Genomic DNA, 16,922 nt, shown 5'->3' with positions numbered 1-16,922 from the left:
AGTGAAAGCTCAAAATAGGAGAGTATGTCTACAATTATAAGCATATTCCAACATACCCACTTTTTCAGATATGCTCGTCTCTAAGAATTAAAAATAGTAAAGTTAGCTGGCTCAAAGTGAAATTATAAACTATAAATTTTAAACTAAATCTATCACAAAGGACATAAAACATCAATAGTGAAAACCTACCAATTGTATTAAACTTCAACTACTTATGAAATACAACTTAAAAATCCAAAAGTGGAATACGTACATAATTTAGATTTCTATGCTGATTTGAAATGCCTTTACACCATTTCAAGTAAATGCAAACATAAGTACAGAGAAGGGACTTTGACTTTCAGCCCACCACACATACACACACACACACACACACACACACACACACACACACAAAATGGCTCCAGCTACCACTGCAATGTTGATATATATTTACCCCACACTTTGCATTTTATCCTAAACCTACTCTCAGCACCCCACCCTTCTCCCATATTGTACCCCAAACCATCTGCCTCCACCTCCTTCCAGGAAATCTGATGTGTAGATAAAACAATTCTGCCAAAGGTGCTACCAATGACAATAAGGGGAGGGAGAGATGGAGTTATGAAAAAGACATGAAAGTTTTTGAGTACTTATGAGTTAAAATTTTGAAGAAAATAAATTGTGAAAAGTTGAAGTTGAATAGAACTAATTCTGAAGAGAGATTTGCAGAGTAAGCTACTGGTTAAGTGCCTCAAAGTATCTTTCCACAGAAACTAAAATCCTGCTAATCCATGGCTCTTCTGGGTTAACAAGAAACTGGTTTGCTTTGGTTTTCAGATAATCCTCATGGGCTATCAGTCATTCAATCACTACTATAAATTAAGAGAATCAGATTTTCTTCCCAAATGCAAACTCAAAGATGAAGAATGGGCAATGCTGGAAAAAAATTTTTTTCCTAACTGTAGTGCACAGAACACTGGAGGAGGAAGGCTTCAACAGGATAAGAATATGGGGAGTTTATGTGACTTGAGTAATCAAGACAGTAAGCTATCAGAAATAACAAAAACAATAAAAAAGATGAAGAGGACAAAGACAGCAAATTCCTTGCTAGAGCAGAGTTTCTCAGCCTCAGTTTTGGCCCGATAATTCTTTGCTGTGTGGGGGCTGCCTTTTGCATTGTAAAAGATGTTTCACAGCATCTCTGGCTTCTACCCACTAGATGCTAGTAAGCATTCCTCAAGTTGTGACAACCAAAACTATCTCCAGACTACTTATAAATATTTCAGTGTCTGCTTGTGTATACATTTTAACTACACATTAATTTTTTAAAAGCTACAAAACCACATAAATACTATGATGTAAATTCATAATAACAGGCATTTTAAAAGACTGAATGATTAACATTAAAAAGTGATAGAACTGTGTTCGAGAAGGAATTATGGATTTCTCAAATTCTAGTTGCTAATGTTTGATAATGATGTTCTAGTATTTCAACTTTTAAAAATACATTTATTTACCTATATTTTGTAACTAATAGATTCCAAATGAAATTAGGCCTGGAAACAACATATTTTTAACAATATTTGCACATCATTTTACAATCTCTTCAGCATTTTACAAACTTCTCCCACTTAATTCTCAGGAAAAAAGAAGCAAATTAATATTCTACCCAATTCATAAGTATAGGATTCTATCCATATTCTTTTGAAAATTAAATCCAAAGTTCAAAGTTTTTCAAAAAATATGTGTACATATATATCCCTTGCAATCATTAATGCAAGCAAAAATAAACGAAAGAAAATTCTGCTCCACAAATCATATATGTACATTTGCCTCAAACGCAGAAGTCACATTCTTTTCCCCAATTTGTGTCTGAAATAGGAATTTCACAATTCACATATAATCAACAGTATCAAGCATAGTCTTTTCTCACTGTTGTGGCCTCTCCTGTTGCGGAGCACAGGCTCCAGACGCGCAGGCTCAGCGGCCATGGCTCACGGGCCCAGCCGCTCCGTGGCATGTGGGATCTTCCCGGACCGGGGCACGAACCCGCGTCCCCTGCATCGGCAGGCGGACTCTCAACCATTGCGCCACCAGGGAAGCCCTCAAGCATATTCTTGAACTGAAGAGCCTAATTCCAACTGAAGGACAGTAAATATATACTTGTAAGGTAAAAATATACTCGTTAATGTACCTTTAACTTCTCCTCTCCACCTCAAATTCACCAAACTTCTATCTCCCAACTGTCAGGAACAGTGCTTCCCAAGTGACTAACCACAGATTATTGAAGGACTGTGCAAAGTTTTAACCAATGCCCAACAAAAGTATTAGTTTGCAAGTAGGATAAAATTCAACTCTGACACACATCCCAACCTATAACCTTCAATCTAGATTCAAGATCTTAGACACTTTCAACTTCAAAGGCTGAGGTCCTCAAAGCTTTATAAAACTACACTCTCTCCAATGCAACAGCCTCTAAGATCCAAACTCAACACAGAGTAAGCCCTCAATAAATTGTGATACCTTCACATTAAACATTTGCCAAGTTTTACTAGTTTTTCTTCCATATGATTTCTTGTTGTACCCATATTTGTTTCTACAATCACTACCCTAACCCAGGACTCAATCACCCAGTTCATCAAGCAGCTAATTTATTCCTTATTGTATCATATCCCAACTGCTCAGCCAACCAAAATTCCACAACACTCTTCTTCATGGTTATCATGGCCTATTATATGAATAATGAGAGTCCCAGTCATTATGGCCCAGTTAGCATTTCTCCTTATTTCCTGCCATGGACTCTCCATTCCAGGCAAGTAAGCCTACATGCATCTTACTACACTATAAGCCATTCTCTTCTATCTCAAAAAGCTCTCCCAAACTGGCTGATGTCCCTCCAGCTTAATAAATCCTCATTTCAACTGCAGCTACAATACATAATTGGAACTCTATTTTTATATCTTGGCATTTCTGTCTACTCTGACAAACTCAATGTTTTTTCTTCTCTTCTCACTCAAGACTGTGCCGTCATGACTCCTACGAGCCATAGACATACAATAAACACTGGTGACTAAACAGCAATGTTCTAACTGTACATGTTCTCACATTGTTTAATTGGAATTGTAGTAGCTTCAGAATGAATTCACCCAACATCAAAGAGAGTCTACACCCCCTGAGAACTATTCTCAGTACTGCTATTTCCTGCAACCTAGCTAGGACAGGACTGTCCCCACCCCAATAGTCCTAAGGCAAAGCTTTCACACTGCTAGACAGCAGTGTTACTGCCCTCATAGGAATCTAACTGGCAGGATTACTCCAGTTTTTCCATTTATCCTTAGTATTGCTCCTTTTTCCAAGTACAAAAATTGACAGCTAAAGCAAGTTTAGCCCCAAACTGTAAGCTGTTCTTATACTAAACCTCCATCATTTAAGATTAAATTCAGCCCATTTAAAAGGGACACAGGGGTTTCCCTGGTGGCACAGTGGTTAAGAATTCGCCTGCCAATACAGGGGACACGGGTTTGAGCCCTGGTCTGGGAAGAACCCACATGCTACGGAGCAACTAAGCCCGTGCACCACAACTACTGAGCCTGTGTGCCACAACTACTGAGCCTGTGTGCCACAACTACTGAAGCCAGCGCACCTAGAGCCCATGCTCCCCAACAAGAGAAGTCATCTCAATGAGAAGTCTGCACACCACAACGAAGAATAGCCCCCACTGTCTGCAACTAGAGAAAGCCCGTGTGCAGCAACAAAGACCCAACGCAGGCAATAATTAATTAATTATTTTTAAAAAGGTATGGGGGGCAATGGGTAAAATGCCTAGGCTTTGAGGTCAAACTGGCTTGGGTTTGAATATCTAATTCACCACTTAGCAGGTAGATGATGCCAGAAAAATTATTTCTTCAAGCCTGTTTCTTCAAATGTAAAATATCACCACTCCCTCATATATGTTGAAAAGCGAAACTTCTAACACAATATCAGATACACAGCAGACATCACAGAAATGTCCCTTTACTCTCCCTGCTCCATCCTACAAGTTCGTAAGATAATTTTTAAAATATTAGATAATAAACACCCTTGAAGATCTTAAACAAGTTATAAAAGGGAGATCAGAAAAGACAGAGGTGCTTGCCATGCCCAGTTCTCTCAAACCCTGCTACTCAGAGAGGTCCTGTACACACACAGAAAAGATACTGCTAATGTAGGGGATGGCTTGAAATGGGCCTTCTCAAGATGATACAGCTAGCTGGATTATCAATCTCAGGTTGAAAAGATGAAGAGTCAGAGCTCCTTAAAGACAAAAGACACGACTTCCCTGGTGGCACAGTGGTTAAGAATCCGCCTGCCAATGTAGAGGACATGGGTTCGAGCCCTATTCCAGGAAGATCCCACATGCTGTGGAACAACTAAGCCCGTGTACCACAAATACTGAGCCTGCGCTCTAGAGCCCACTAGCCACAACTACTGAGCCCACGTGCTGCAACTACTGAAGCCCGTGCGCCTAGAGCCTGTGCTCAACAACAAGAGAAGCCACCGCAAGGAGAAGCCTGCGCACCGCAATGAAGAGCAGCCCCCGCTCGCCACAGCTAGAGAAAGCCCACACGCAGCAACGAAGACCCAACGCAGCCAAAAATAAATAAAAATAAATAAATTTATTTAAAAAAAGATGAAGACAAGAAGTCTGTCCCCTTTATTAATTTCATCATAGGCCCTTACTTGCTGGTAAAAGTGAAATAGTTTAAGCTTAAACTTTGATACTTTTAATACTTTTGGCCAAACTTCCAGAAAACTTATTTCTTTATAATGCATGCTACAAAGCGAAGCATTTACACCAGATTTTTTAATATAAAAAACATGTCGGAATTCCCTGGAAGTCTAGTGGTTAAGACTCCGCACTCTCACTGCCAAGGGCCCCAGTTGGATCCCTGGTCATCGGGGAACTTAGATCCCCACGAGCCGTGCCTCCATCAAAAAAAAAAAAAAAAGTGTCATATTCTAAAGTTCATTTAAAGTATGATTTCATTAAACCAAAACATGGGACTGAATTTACTGCTACAGCTAAAATACCTGTGGACCTCTCAAACACACCAATTAATTTTTTTAAAAGAGGAGAAAGAAAAAACATCAACTCACCAACATATTTGTGTTAAAAAAGTATAATTCACACATACATAAAAATTCTTTGGGCTATACTTAATCAGAAGTTCTAATAAATTTATAATGTGGTTGCATAAAATATTTTTATGTATATATTTGAGTCATGTCTAAATAGACATTAAACTCTAGAAAATTTATGGTATCTTCCTACAAATACAGCATAGGCTGGGACATGTGCAAGAAATGGACAACTTTAGGAAAGTTTAGTTTTATGATTCTAAACACATTCTCTTTTCCAGCTTCTCACCAACACACTAAGAGCAAGAATAAACTAATGCAAAACAGTGACTGACAAATCGGATAGGGGAAAGCAACTAAAAAGTATAATTAAGTACCTAAAAATGATTTATACTTTAAAGTTAAATCCATATTTCCACTACAGCTTCTTCTAATCTACACAAACATATTCAGTCTCTCATAAGAGAATCTGTATGTATTCTATTCTATCATCCTCATAAAAACTTCTTACAAACTTGACCATAAAAGCTCAGATTTGTAATTAAAATATTATATATTACAATTAAATTACAAATATCTCCATACACCCAAAAGCTACAATCTTGATGCTAATTTTAAAATGAAAGATTTCTTAGTGTCTTTTTGACAAAGTTCTGCTTAAAACAAATATCAAAAAGTAAGTAACCTTTTAACCAATGTTTAATGCGAAATGGTACTTTATAAATGACTCCAGAGTTCTGAATTTAGAAAATTTTTGTTTAAAAAGGGCCTTAGCCCACAAAGATTATGCTGTCAATTTATACTTTTTCTTCGACCATCAGAATACACCAGTTTCTATTCTTACTGTTTCACTCTTGAAAAGCAAAGGACATTTTATAGACTACTGCTCATCAGGAGTTTAAACTGCCTCACGTGGACGCCTTACTTTTTACTACCTCATAGAAACCGGTGTCTAACAAAAAGTGAAAACAGAAATTTCTTGTAAGCCACATTTAGAACTTAAATACAAATGTAAAAACAAAGGCCCTTATAGAGGGTATCCAGCACAGATATTTCAAACTAAACATCTACTAGAAGCTCCTAATCTGTTTCGCTAGAAAATGAACACTACAAACTACAATAGAAGTCTACCTACAAAGTATCATCCTCAGACGAAGTATAAGACAGGACAAAAATATGCTTGGCTCTGCAGTCAAAGTTACAAAGAAAAGAACGAAAACAATCCACTACATGAAATATTCAGATATTTTCTAAATTATCAAATTTGTCTATACTAATCCAAAGCACTCCGGAAAAACTTCCAATCTAATTCTCTTAAACATATTTTAAGGTCTTTAAGTATACTATGGAGGAAGTCAAAAAGTTAACCTAAAATAAAGCACTTTACACAACAACAAAATGATGCAGTTGGTCCTGGGATACAATGGAAATGAAAATCGTCTTCAAAACTGGAGTAATCAAGAAATTATATGCTTTTAGCACACTTAACGCCAACGTGGGGGGTGGAGGGTTGCCACTGTTTTGACAATCCACTAATTACACTGTATGTCTACTCCACCTGAGAGTTTAATAAAACTCTTCAAGTTGGGTCACCGAGGGACTGTCTCTCTAAAAGACGCAATCCAGCCTACAGATCAGTGAACATCCCGAAAACGGCTTATCTTTCTCCCCACCAAAACCTTTCCCCTGGGCAACAAAATGTTTGCACTGAACATAAACACACCCTACCGCAATCTCTCTCCGAACACCCGGACAGAGGCGGGGCACTCTGGAGAGCGGTAGCCGCCCGGCTCAGACGAGAAGGAGACCACTGTTACCCCTCCACGGGCGGCCCCTCTGCAGAACCGGGTCGGTCTGGATCGCCGCGCCCGGTAAAGAACAATACAATCGCAACTTCCCACGAGCCTGCGCGGCGGTTCTCCGCGACTGAGCGGACTCCGGAATTCGCCACCAGGCAGGAGCTGGGGGCGGAAGGGTGAGGAGGGTGAGCGCGGGACCAGGATGGCAAAGACCGGCGGCCCCGCGGCAGTTGCCCGCCCCGGCGCCCGTCGAGCAGGCTGCAGGGATGGTGCTGCCGGCCTGAGCACCACCGGCTCTCGCCTGGCGACCCGGATCTCGACTTTGCTTCTCAGGCAGGCGACCCCAGGCTCCCCTGCTGCTGGGGCGGCAGGGGGCGGGAAAGGCCTCGCCGAAGGCTCGGTGCCTCCTCGGCCCGCCACGGAAGGGAACGCGGTCGGGGTGCAGGGGACAATAGGGAGCGGGGAGCGCTGCGCGCCCGAGTGGCGCCGCCGGCCGGCCGGGCTGACTGACGCGCCAGCCACACGGAGCGACTGGGCTCCGCTCGGCCCGGCCGCCGCTGCCGCTGCGCGGTCTGCCGTGCTCACCGCGCCCCCGGCGCTCGGGGTCGTGCCTCACCTCCCAGTCCCGCCGCCCAGGAGAGGAGCAGAATTAACACTCTCAGAAACACCATCTTCCGCTGCCGCTGCCACCGCCTCCTCCTCACGGGTTAACAGCAGCACATCGATCCGGAGGGAGAAGCTGAAGAGGCTTGGTCCGGAGCCTCCACGGGGAGCCGGGACCTCCCCCGGCAGGAGAAACGGCGAAGCACCTTCCTCTCGCCCCACTTCAGGGGCCGGCAAAGCTCCCAGCACCTCCAAAACAGGGACCTCCCTCCCCCTCGTTCGTTTCCTTCCTCCCTTCCCCGCTTTCCTTCCCTCGCTCCTTCCCTCTTCTCTACCTCCCTCCCCCCGAGCCCGGTACCTCCGCCTCCTTCCTTGCCACGTGACCGGCGAGCGCCCAACCAGCAGGCGGAGCCGCACCCCTTCCTCCCGCCCCTCCCCCTCCCCCAGGTGCCCCAGGGGCGCGCGCATGCGCGCTGCGGCTGGTTCCCGGGCTCCTCGGCCAGCAGCTGCTTCCTGTCCGCAGGCGGAGAGCGGGGATTGGGCTTGGGAGGCGGGGTTTCCTGGGGTTCCGCCCCCGGACCGGAGCGCAAATCTGCGGACCGCGTAGGGCTGATTCTTAGAGCTGTTGAGAATTGTCTCTTGGGTTAAAATGGGAGAGTCAAGGGGCAGCTGTCCACTTCTTAACTTCACAGGGAATGGAGATTTTGGTTACTTCTTTTTTTGCCTCTCAGAGTGCACGACGTCTACTAAGTAAACAAAAGCAAAGTCCCCCACCAAAAAAGCCAAGTGCGAACAAGCGGTAATTACAAAGGAGACAGCCGCCAACAATCAGAACCTAAATGTAAAGACCTTCCAGCAGCAGAAACACAGCCTGTCATATCTTTCTGATCGCTTTACAAATTTGTGGCACAGATCAGGCCTTAGCCATTCTGAAAGCATGCCGCCTCAACCACAGGGTACGGAATCTCTAGCCCGAAAAATGTCCTATTTACCACTCTCTCTGTTCCATCTCTGAACAGAACTGTGGAATCTCCTTCACCCCAACTTCTTTGAAGCTCCTATTTGATTTATCAGTAACTCCCTTTGACTCTTTAAACTAGTATTCCATGGATTAAAGACTTAAACATAAGACCTGAAACCATAAGACTCCTAGAAGGAAACAGGGGAAAGCTTGATGTTGGTCTTGGCAATAATTTTTGGATGCGACACCAAAAACACAAGCAACAAAAGCAAAAATAAATAAGTGGGCCTACCTCAAACTAAAAAGCTTTGGCATGGCAGAAGAAAGAATCAACAAAATGGAAAGGCAACCTTCAGAATGAGAGAAAATATTTGCAAATTGTGTCTCTGAGAAAGGGTTAATAACTAAAATATATAAGGAACCCTTACAACTCAATGGCTAAAAAGCAGACAATCCAATTTGAAAATGGGCAGAGGAACTTAAAAGACATTTTTTCAAAGAGGACATCCAAATGGCCAATAGGTACATGAACAGATGCTCAGTACCACTAATCATCAAGGAAATGTGAATCAAAACCACAGTGAGATATTGCCACACTGTTAGAAAGGTTATTGTCAAAAAGACAAGAGATACGTGTTGACAAGGATGTGGAGAAAGGGAAACCCTTGTTCATTGCTGGTGGGAATGTAAATTGGTGCAGCATTACAGAAAACAGCATGGAGGTTCCTCAAAAAATTAAAAATAGTACTACCATATGAGGGACTTCCCTGGTGGTCCAGTGGCTAAGACTCCATGCTCCCAATGCAGGGGGCCCTGGTTCAATCCCTGGTCAGGGAACTAGATCCCACATGCCAACTAAAGATCTCACATGCTGCAGTGAAGATCCCACATGCAGCAAGGAAGATTCCATGTGCCGCAACTAAGACCCAGCACAGCCAAATAAATAAATAAATCTTTTTAAAAGAAGAAGAAGAACTACAATATGATCCAGCAACCCCACTTCTGGGTATAAAACCAAACGAAGTGAAATCAAGATCTTTAAGAGAAATCTGTACTCCCATACTCATTGCAACATTATTCACAATAGCTACGATATGGAAACAACCTAAGCGTCCCTCTATGGATGAATGGCTAAAGATGTCATATGTAGATACTGTGGAATATTACTCAGCCATGAGAAAGAAGGAAATCTTGCCATCAGGGATGAACCTGGAAGGCATTATGCTAAGAGAAATAAGTCAAACAGAGAAGACAAATACTGTGTGATCTCGTTTATATGTGGAATCTAAAAAAGCCAAACTTAAAGAAACAGAGTAAAATGGTGGTTACCATGGGCTGGGAAGTGGGGGAAATGGGGAGATGTTGGTCAAACAGTACAAACTTCCAGTTGTAAGATGAACAAGTTCTGGGGATCTGATGTACAACATGCCAACTATAGTTAATAATACTGGTAAGCATTTTGCAATATATAAGTGTATCAAATCAACATGTATACACCTTAAACTTACACAATGTTATATGTTGGTTATAGTTCAATAAAGCTGGAAAATATTTAAAACTAACTAAATAAATAAAAGTAAACAATTCAGTGGCATTTTAGTAAATTCACAGTGCTGTGCAACTATTACCACCATCTACTTCCAAGACATATTCATATGACAAATAAGAAAAAAAAAACTTGTATTTCATGAATTAGAACGTTTCAATGACATCTAATTAGTCTTCATCTATTTGGCATCCTGCTTCAGGAGGCTGAATTAAAAATATAAGTATTAATACTAATAATAATTTGGAATTCCTACTTCTTTTTGCTGTGTATTTTTTACAGTTTATCACCATATGCTTCTTTAATTCTCATTTTGAAAAATGAATTATTATAGTTTTTTGTAATTTATTTTATTTATTTATTTATTGCGGTACGCGGACCTCTCACTGCTGTGGCCCCTCCCGCCGCGGAGCACAGGTTATGGCCGCGCAGGCTCAGCGGCCATGGCTCATGGGCCCAGCCGCTCCGCGGCACTTGGGATCCTCCCGGACCGGGGCACGAACCCGCGTCCCCTGCATCGGCAGGCGGACCCTCAACCACTGTGCCACCAGGGAAGCCCCACAGTATTTTTTATAGTTAATTCCAGTGGTTAGAGGCAAATGGCACCTTCTCTTTAATTTCAACTGGAAAAAAACCAAAATCGTGTTTTACATTGCCAAGGTGATCACCAAAAATTACATTTAAGATTGTATCTCTTTTTATTTAAAAACATACATTCATTGCATACCAGCATCATAATGAATGGTATTCCAATGTTACAAGTTTGAAACACTATTTTTTTTTTGACATTTTAACTTACTACATTTTTGGTATTTTGTAAATGTATGGGAAACTGATGAAATGTGGAAATATAAGGTCTGCATTTATACCATCATAGACAGTCTGGGTTGGACTCCCAGCTTTACCATTTATAAGCTGTGTGGCTTTGGCCAAGTTATTTCACCTTTCTAACCTCAGTGTTTCTTTTCTTAAATGAGAATGATAAAATATGTCCCTCATGAGACTGTTCTGATGATTAAATTTAAATTATTTAATATTTGTAAAGTGATTATAACAGTGTCTGGCTGTTGCTACATAAGTGTTTAAATAATTGCTATATAAGTGTTTAATTAAAAATATATAAATATTATGGTTCTTCCATGAACACTCGTCCATTTGAAAGCAGTGATTAATAGCATTATTTCCTTAGCTATAATACACAGCTTTGATACTACCAGTATAAAAGAAAGTTACCCTCAAGTTTTAATAGTGAGAAATTCAGCTAGGAAGTATATGGCCGTATACAGTATATTATACAAGTAATACTGTACGAAAATGTTTCTTGCACAACTTAAAACCAATCCTGGTAAACATTTTAAATTTTCCAGCTCCTAATAAACTGCCTGCTGCATGTCTCACTGTCATGCCAAACTCAATATGTGTAACTTATCTCTGATAATGGCACCACCACCCTCTCAGTAACCTGGGATGGAGAGTGGAATCATCTCATATTCTTCTTCCCTTGTCTACTCATAAACAGTCACCAAGAATTGATTCTTCCCTAAAAATATTTTTCTTCTGCCTTTAATCCATCCCTACCCATTACTGTCACTCCAATTTGCACAATTATTTTCTCTTGCTTGGTGGACTTCTAATCCATCTCACTCCAGTCTCTCTCACTTCTGGTGCTGCTTTCAAACCTCACCTCAGTCCACTGAAGTTTTCTTCCAACACCATCACTCTCAAGGAGCTACTCTTCCTGGGGCCATCAAAGATCTGTTAGGGGCTTCCCTGGTGGCACAGCGGTTAAGAATCGGCCTGACAATGCAGGGGACACGAGTTTGAACCCTGGTCCGGGAAGATCCCACATGCCGCGGAGCAACTAAGCCTGCACGCCACAACTACTGAGCCTGTGCTCTGCAGTCACGAGCCACAAATACTGAGCTCACGAGCCACAACTACTGAAGCCCGCGCGCCTAGAGCCTGTGCTGCGCAACAAGAGAAGCCACCGCAATGAGAAACCCACGCATTGAAAGAAAGAGAGGCCCCTGCTCGCTGCAACTAGAGAAAGCATGCATGCAGTAACGAAGACACAACGCAGCCAAAAATTAAAAAAAAAAAAAACAAAAAGATCTGTTAGTTACCGATGCCACTACACACTCTCACTCCTTATCTAACTAGACCTCTTGGTCAATTAACGTTCTCTCCTCAAAATTCCCTCCTCCAGTGTTTCCCAAGACTGCTCTCTCCTGATCTTGTTGTGGCCTCTCCCGTTGCGGAACACAAGCTCCGGACGCGGAGGCTCAGCGGCCATGGCTCACGGGCCCAGCCGCTCCACAGCATGTGGGATATTCCTGGACGGGGGCACAAACTCGTGTCCCCTGCATCTGCAGGCGAACTCTCAACCACTGCGCCACCAGGGAAGCCCCCGCCTTACTTTTTTTTTTAACATTATTTTTTAACATCTTTATTAGAGTATAATTGCTTTACAATGGTGTATTACTTTCTGCTATATAACAAAGTGAATCAGCTATACATATACATATGTCCCCATATCTCCTCCCTCTTGCGTCTCCCTCCAGCCCTCCCTATCCCACCCCTCTAGGAGGTCAAAAAGCACCAAACTGATCTCCCTCTGCTATGCAGCTGCTTCCCACTAGTTATCTATTTCACATTTGGTAGTGTATATATGTCCATGGCACTCTCTCACCTCGTCCCAGCTTACACTTCCCCCTCCCCGTGTCCTCAAGTCCATTCTGTATGTCTGCGTCTCTATTCCTGTCCTGCCCCTAGGTTCTGCAGAACCTTTTTTTTTTTCTTCAGACTCCATATATATGTGTTAGCATTTGGTATTTGTTTTTCTCTTTTTGACTTACTTCACTCTATATAACAGACTCTAGGTCCATCCACTTAACTACAAATAACTCAATTTCATTTCTTTTTACAGCTGAGTAATATTCCATCGTATATATGTGCCACATCTTCTTTATCCATTCATCTGTCAATGGACACTTAGGTTGCTTCCATGTCCTGGCTATTGTAAACAGAGCTGCAATTAACATTGTGGTACATGACTCTTTTTGAATTATGGTTTTCTCAGGGTATATGCCCAGCAGTGGAATTGCTAGGTCATACTGTAGTTCTACTTTTAGTTTTATAAGGAACCTCCATACTGTTCTCCATAGTGGCTGTATCAATTTACATGTTAGATAAGGAGTGAAAGTGTGTAGTGGCATCAATAACTAACAGATCTTTTTTTTTTTTTAGATTTAATTTTTGGCTGCATTGTGTCTTCGTTACTGCAAGAGGGTTCCCTTTTCTCCACACCCTCTCCAGCATTTATTGTTTGTAGATTTTTTGATGACGGCCATTCTGACTGGTGTGGGGTGATACCTCACTGAAGTTTTGATTTGCATTTCTCTAATGATTAGTGATGTTGAACATCCTTTCATATGTTTGTTGGCAATCTGTATATCTTCTTTGGAGAAATGTCTATTTAGGCCTTCTGCCCATTTTTGGAGTGGGTTGTTTGTTTTTTTGATATTGAGCTGCATGAGCTGCTTGTAACTTTTGGAGCTTAATCCTTTGCCAGTTGCTTCATTTGCAAATATTTTCTCCCATTCTGAGGGTTGCCCTTTTGGCTTGTTTATGGTTTCCTTTGCTGTGCAAAAGCTTTTAAGTTTCATGAGATCCCATTTGCTTATTTTTGTTTTTATTTTCATTTCTCTAGCAGATGGGTCAAAAAGGATCTTACTGTGATTTATGTCATAGAGTATTCTGCCTATGTTTTCCTCTAAGAGTTTGATAGTGTCTGGCCTTAAAGACCTTAAAGACAATTAGGTCTTTAATCCATTTTGTGTTTATTTTTGTGTATGGTGTTAGGGAGTGCTAATTTCATTCTTTTACAGGTAGCTGTCCAGTTTTCCCAGCACCACTTATTGAAGAGACTGTCTTTTATCCATCGTATATTCTTGCCTCCTTTATCAAGAAAAAGGTGACAACATGTGCGTGGCTTTATCTCTGAGCTTTCTATCCTGTTCCATTGATCTATATTTCTCTTTTGGGGCCAGTACCATACTGTTTTGATTACTTTAGCTTTGTAGTATAGTCTGAAGTCCAGGAGCCTCTTTCCTCCATCTCTGTTTTTCGTTCTTAGGATTGCTTTGGCTATTCAGGGTCTTTTGTGTTTCCATACAAATTGTGAACTTTTTGTTCTAGCTCCGTGAAAAATGCCCGTGGTAGTTTGATAGGGATTGCATTGAATCTGTAGATTGCTTTGGGTAGTATAGTCATTTTCACAATGTTGATTCTTCCAATCCAAGAACATGGTATATTTCTCCGTCTGTTTGTATCATCTTTAATTTCTTTCATCAGTGTCTTATAGTTTTCTGCATACAGGTCTTTTGTATCCTTAGGTAGGTTTATTCCTAGATATTTTATTCTTTTTGTTGCAATGGTAAATGGGAGTGTTTCCTTAATTTCACTTTCAGATTTTTCATCATTAGTGTATAGGAATGTAAGAGATTTCTGTGCATTAATTTTGTATCCTGCTACTTTACCAAATTCATTGATTAGCTCTAGTAGTTTTCTGGTAGCATCTTCAGGATTCTCTATGTATAGTATTATGTCATCTGCAAACAGTGACAGCTTTACTTCCTTTTTCCGATTTGGATTCCTTTTATTTCTTTTTCTGCTCTGATTGCTGTGGCTAAAACTTCCAAAACTATGTTGAATAATAGTGATGAGAGTGGACAACTTTGTCTTGTTCCTGATTTTAGAGGAAATGGTTTCAGTTTTTCACCATTAAGAACAATGTTGGCTGTGGGTTTGTCATATATGGCTTTTATTATGTTGAGGTAAGTTCCTTCTATGCCTACTTTCTGGAGGGTTTTTATCATGAATGGGTGTTGCATTTTGTCAAAAGCTTTTTCTGCATCTATTTAGATGATCATATGGTTTTTCTCCTTCAATTTGTTAATATGGTTTATCACAATGATTTGTGTATATTGAAGAATCCTTGCATTCCTGGGATAAACCCCACTTGATCATGGTATATGATCCTTTTAATGTGCTTCTGGATTCTGTTTGCTAGTATTCTGTTGAGGATTTTTGCATCTATGTTCATCAGTGATATTAGCCTGTACTTTTCTTTTTTTGTGACATCTTTGTCTGGTTTGGTATCAGGGTGATGGTGGCCTTGTAGAATGAGTTTGGGAGTGTTCCTCCTTCTGCTATATTTTGGAAGAGTTTGAGAAGGATAGGTGTTAGCTCTTCTCTAAATGTTTGATAGAATTCACCTGTGAAGCCATCTGGTCCCGGGCTTTTATTTGTTGGAAGATGTGTAATCACAGTCTCAATTACAGTGCTTGTGATTGGCATGTTTATATTTTCTATTTCTTCCTGGTTCAGTCTTGGAAGGTTGTGCTTTTCTAAGAATTTTTCCATTTCTTCCAGGTTGTCCATTTTATTGGCCTAGAGTTGCTTGTAGTAATCTCTCATGATCCTTTGTATTTCTGCAGTGTCAGTTGTTACTTCTCTTTTTTCATTTCTAATTCTATTGATTTGAGTCTTCGCTCTTTTTTTCTTGATAAGTCTGGCTAATGGTTTACCAATTTTGTTTATCTTCTCAAAGAAACAACTTTTAGTTTTAGTTATCTTTGCTATGGTTTCCTTCATTTCTTTTTCATTTATTTCTGATCTGTTCTTTATAATTTCTTTTCTTCTGCTAACTTTGGGTTTTTTTGGTTCTTCTTTCTCTAGTTCCTTTAGGTGTAATGTTAGGTTGTTTATTTGAGATGTTTCTTGTTTCTTGAGGTAGGATTGTATTGCTATAAGCTTCCCTCTTAGAACTGCTTTCGCTGCATCCTATAGGTTTTGGGTCATCATGTTTTCATTTTCATTTGTTTCTAGGTATTTTTTGATTTCCTCTTTGATTTCTTCAGTGATCTCTTGGTTATTTAGTAGCATATTGTTTAGCCTCCATGTGTTTGTATTTTTTAGACTTTTTCCTGTAATTGATATCTACTCTCATAGCATTGTGGTCAGAAAAGATACTTGATATGATTTCAATTTTCTTAAATTTACCAAAGCTTGACTTGTGACTCAAGATATGATCTATCCTGGAGAATGTTCCATGAGCACTTGAGAAGAAAGTGTATTCTGTTGTTTTTGGATGGAACGTCCTATAAATTTCAATTAAGCCCATCTTGTTTAATGTATCATTTAAAGCTTGTGTTTCCTTATTTATTTTCATTTTGGATGATCTGTCCATGGGTGAAAGTGGGTTGTTAAAGTCCCCTACTATGACTGTGTTACTGTCGATTTCCCCTTTTATGGCTGTTAGCATTTGCCTTATGTATTGAGGTGCTCCTCGGTTGGGTGCATACATATTTACAATTGTTCTCTCTTCTTGGATTGATCCCTTGATCATTATGTAGTGTCCTCCTTTGTCTCTTGTAATAGTCTTTATTTTAAAGTCTATTTTGTCTGATATGAGAATTGCTACTCCAGCTTTCTTTTGATTTCCATTTGCATGGAATATCTTTTTCCATTCCCTCACTTTCAGTCTGTATGTGTCCCTAGGTCTGAAGTGGGTCTCTTGTAGGCAGCGTATGTATGGGTCTTGTTTTTGTATCCATTCAGCCAGTCTATGTCTTTTGGTTGGAGCATTTAATCCATTTATATTTATGGTAGTTATCAATATATATGTTTCTATCACCATTTTCTTAATTGTTTTGCTTTTGTTTTTGTCGGTCTTTTCCTTTTCTTGTGTTTCATACCTAGAGAAGTTCGTTTAGCATTTGTTGTAAAGCTGGTTTGGTGGTGCTGAATCCTCCTAGCTTTTGCTTGTCTGTAAAGGTTTTAATTTCTCCATCGAATCTGAATGAGATCCTTGCTGGGTAGAGTAATCTTGGTTGTAGGTTTTTCCCTTTCA

At 40.5% G+C, this 16,922-nt stretch overlaps 1 protein-coding gene across 1 annotated transcript in view; it reads right to left on the bottom strand.

The window, feature by feature from the left end:
• ADAM10 (ADAM metallopeptidase domain 10) overlaps positions 1–7,814 on the bottom strand; it is a 110,709-nt gene extending 102,895 nt beyond the window's left edge. Inside the window, exon 1 of the mRNA XM_060005890.1 lies at positions 7,516–7,814. Within this exon, the coding sequence (XP_059861873.1) occupies positions 7,516–7,570 (55 nt within the window). The 5' untranslated portion in view covers positions 7,571–7,814. The remainder of the gene's footprint in view (positions 1–7,515) is intronic.
• Positions 7,815–16,922: the final 9,108 nt, after the last annotated feature.

This window comes from Delphinus delphis, chromosome 2, assembly GCF_949987515.2.
Source record: "Delphinus delphis chromosome 2, mDelDel1.2, whole genome shotgun sequence".
In the NCBI taxonomy this organism is placed as follows: Eukaryota; Metazoa; Chordata; class Mammalia; order Artiodactyla; family Delphinidae; genus Delphinus; species Delphinus delphis.
Note: the sequence above shows the minus strand (reverse complement) of the source record. Positions and strands in the feature narration are given on the sequence as shown.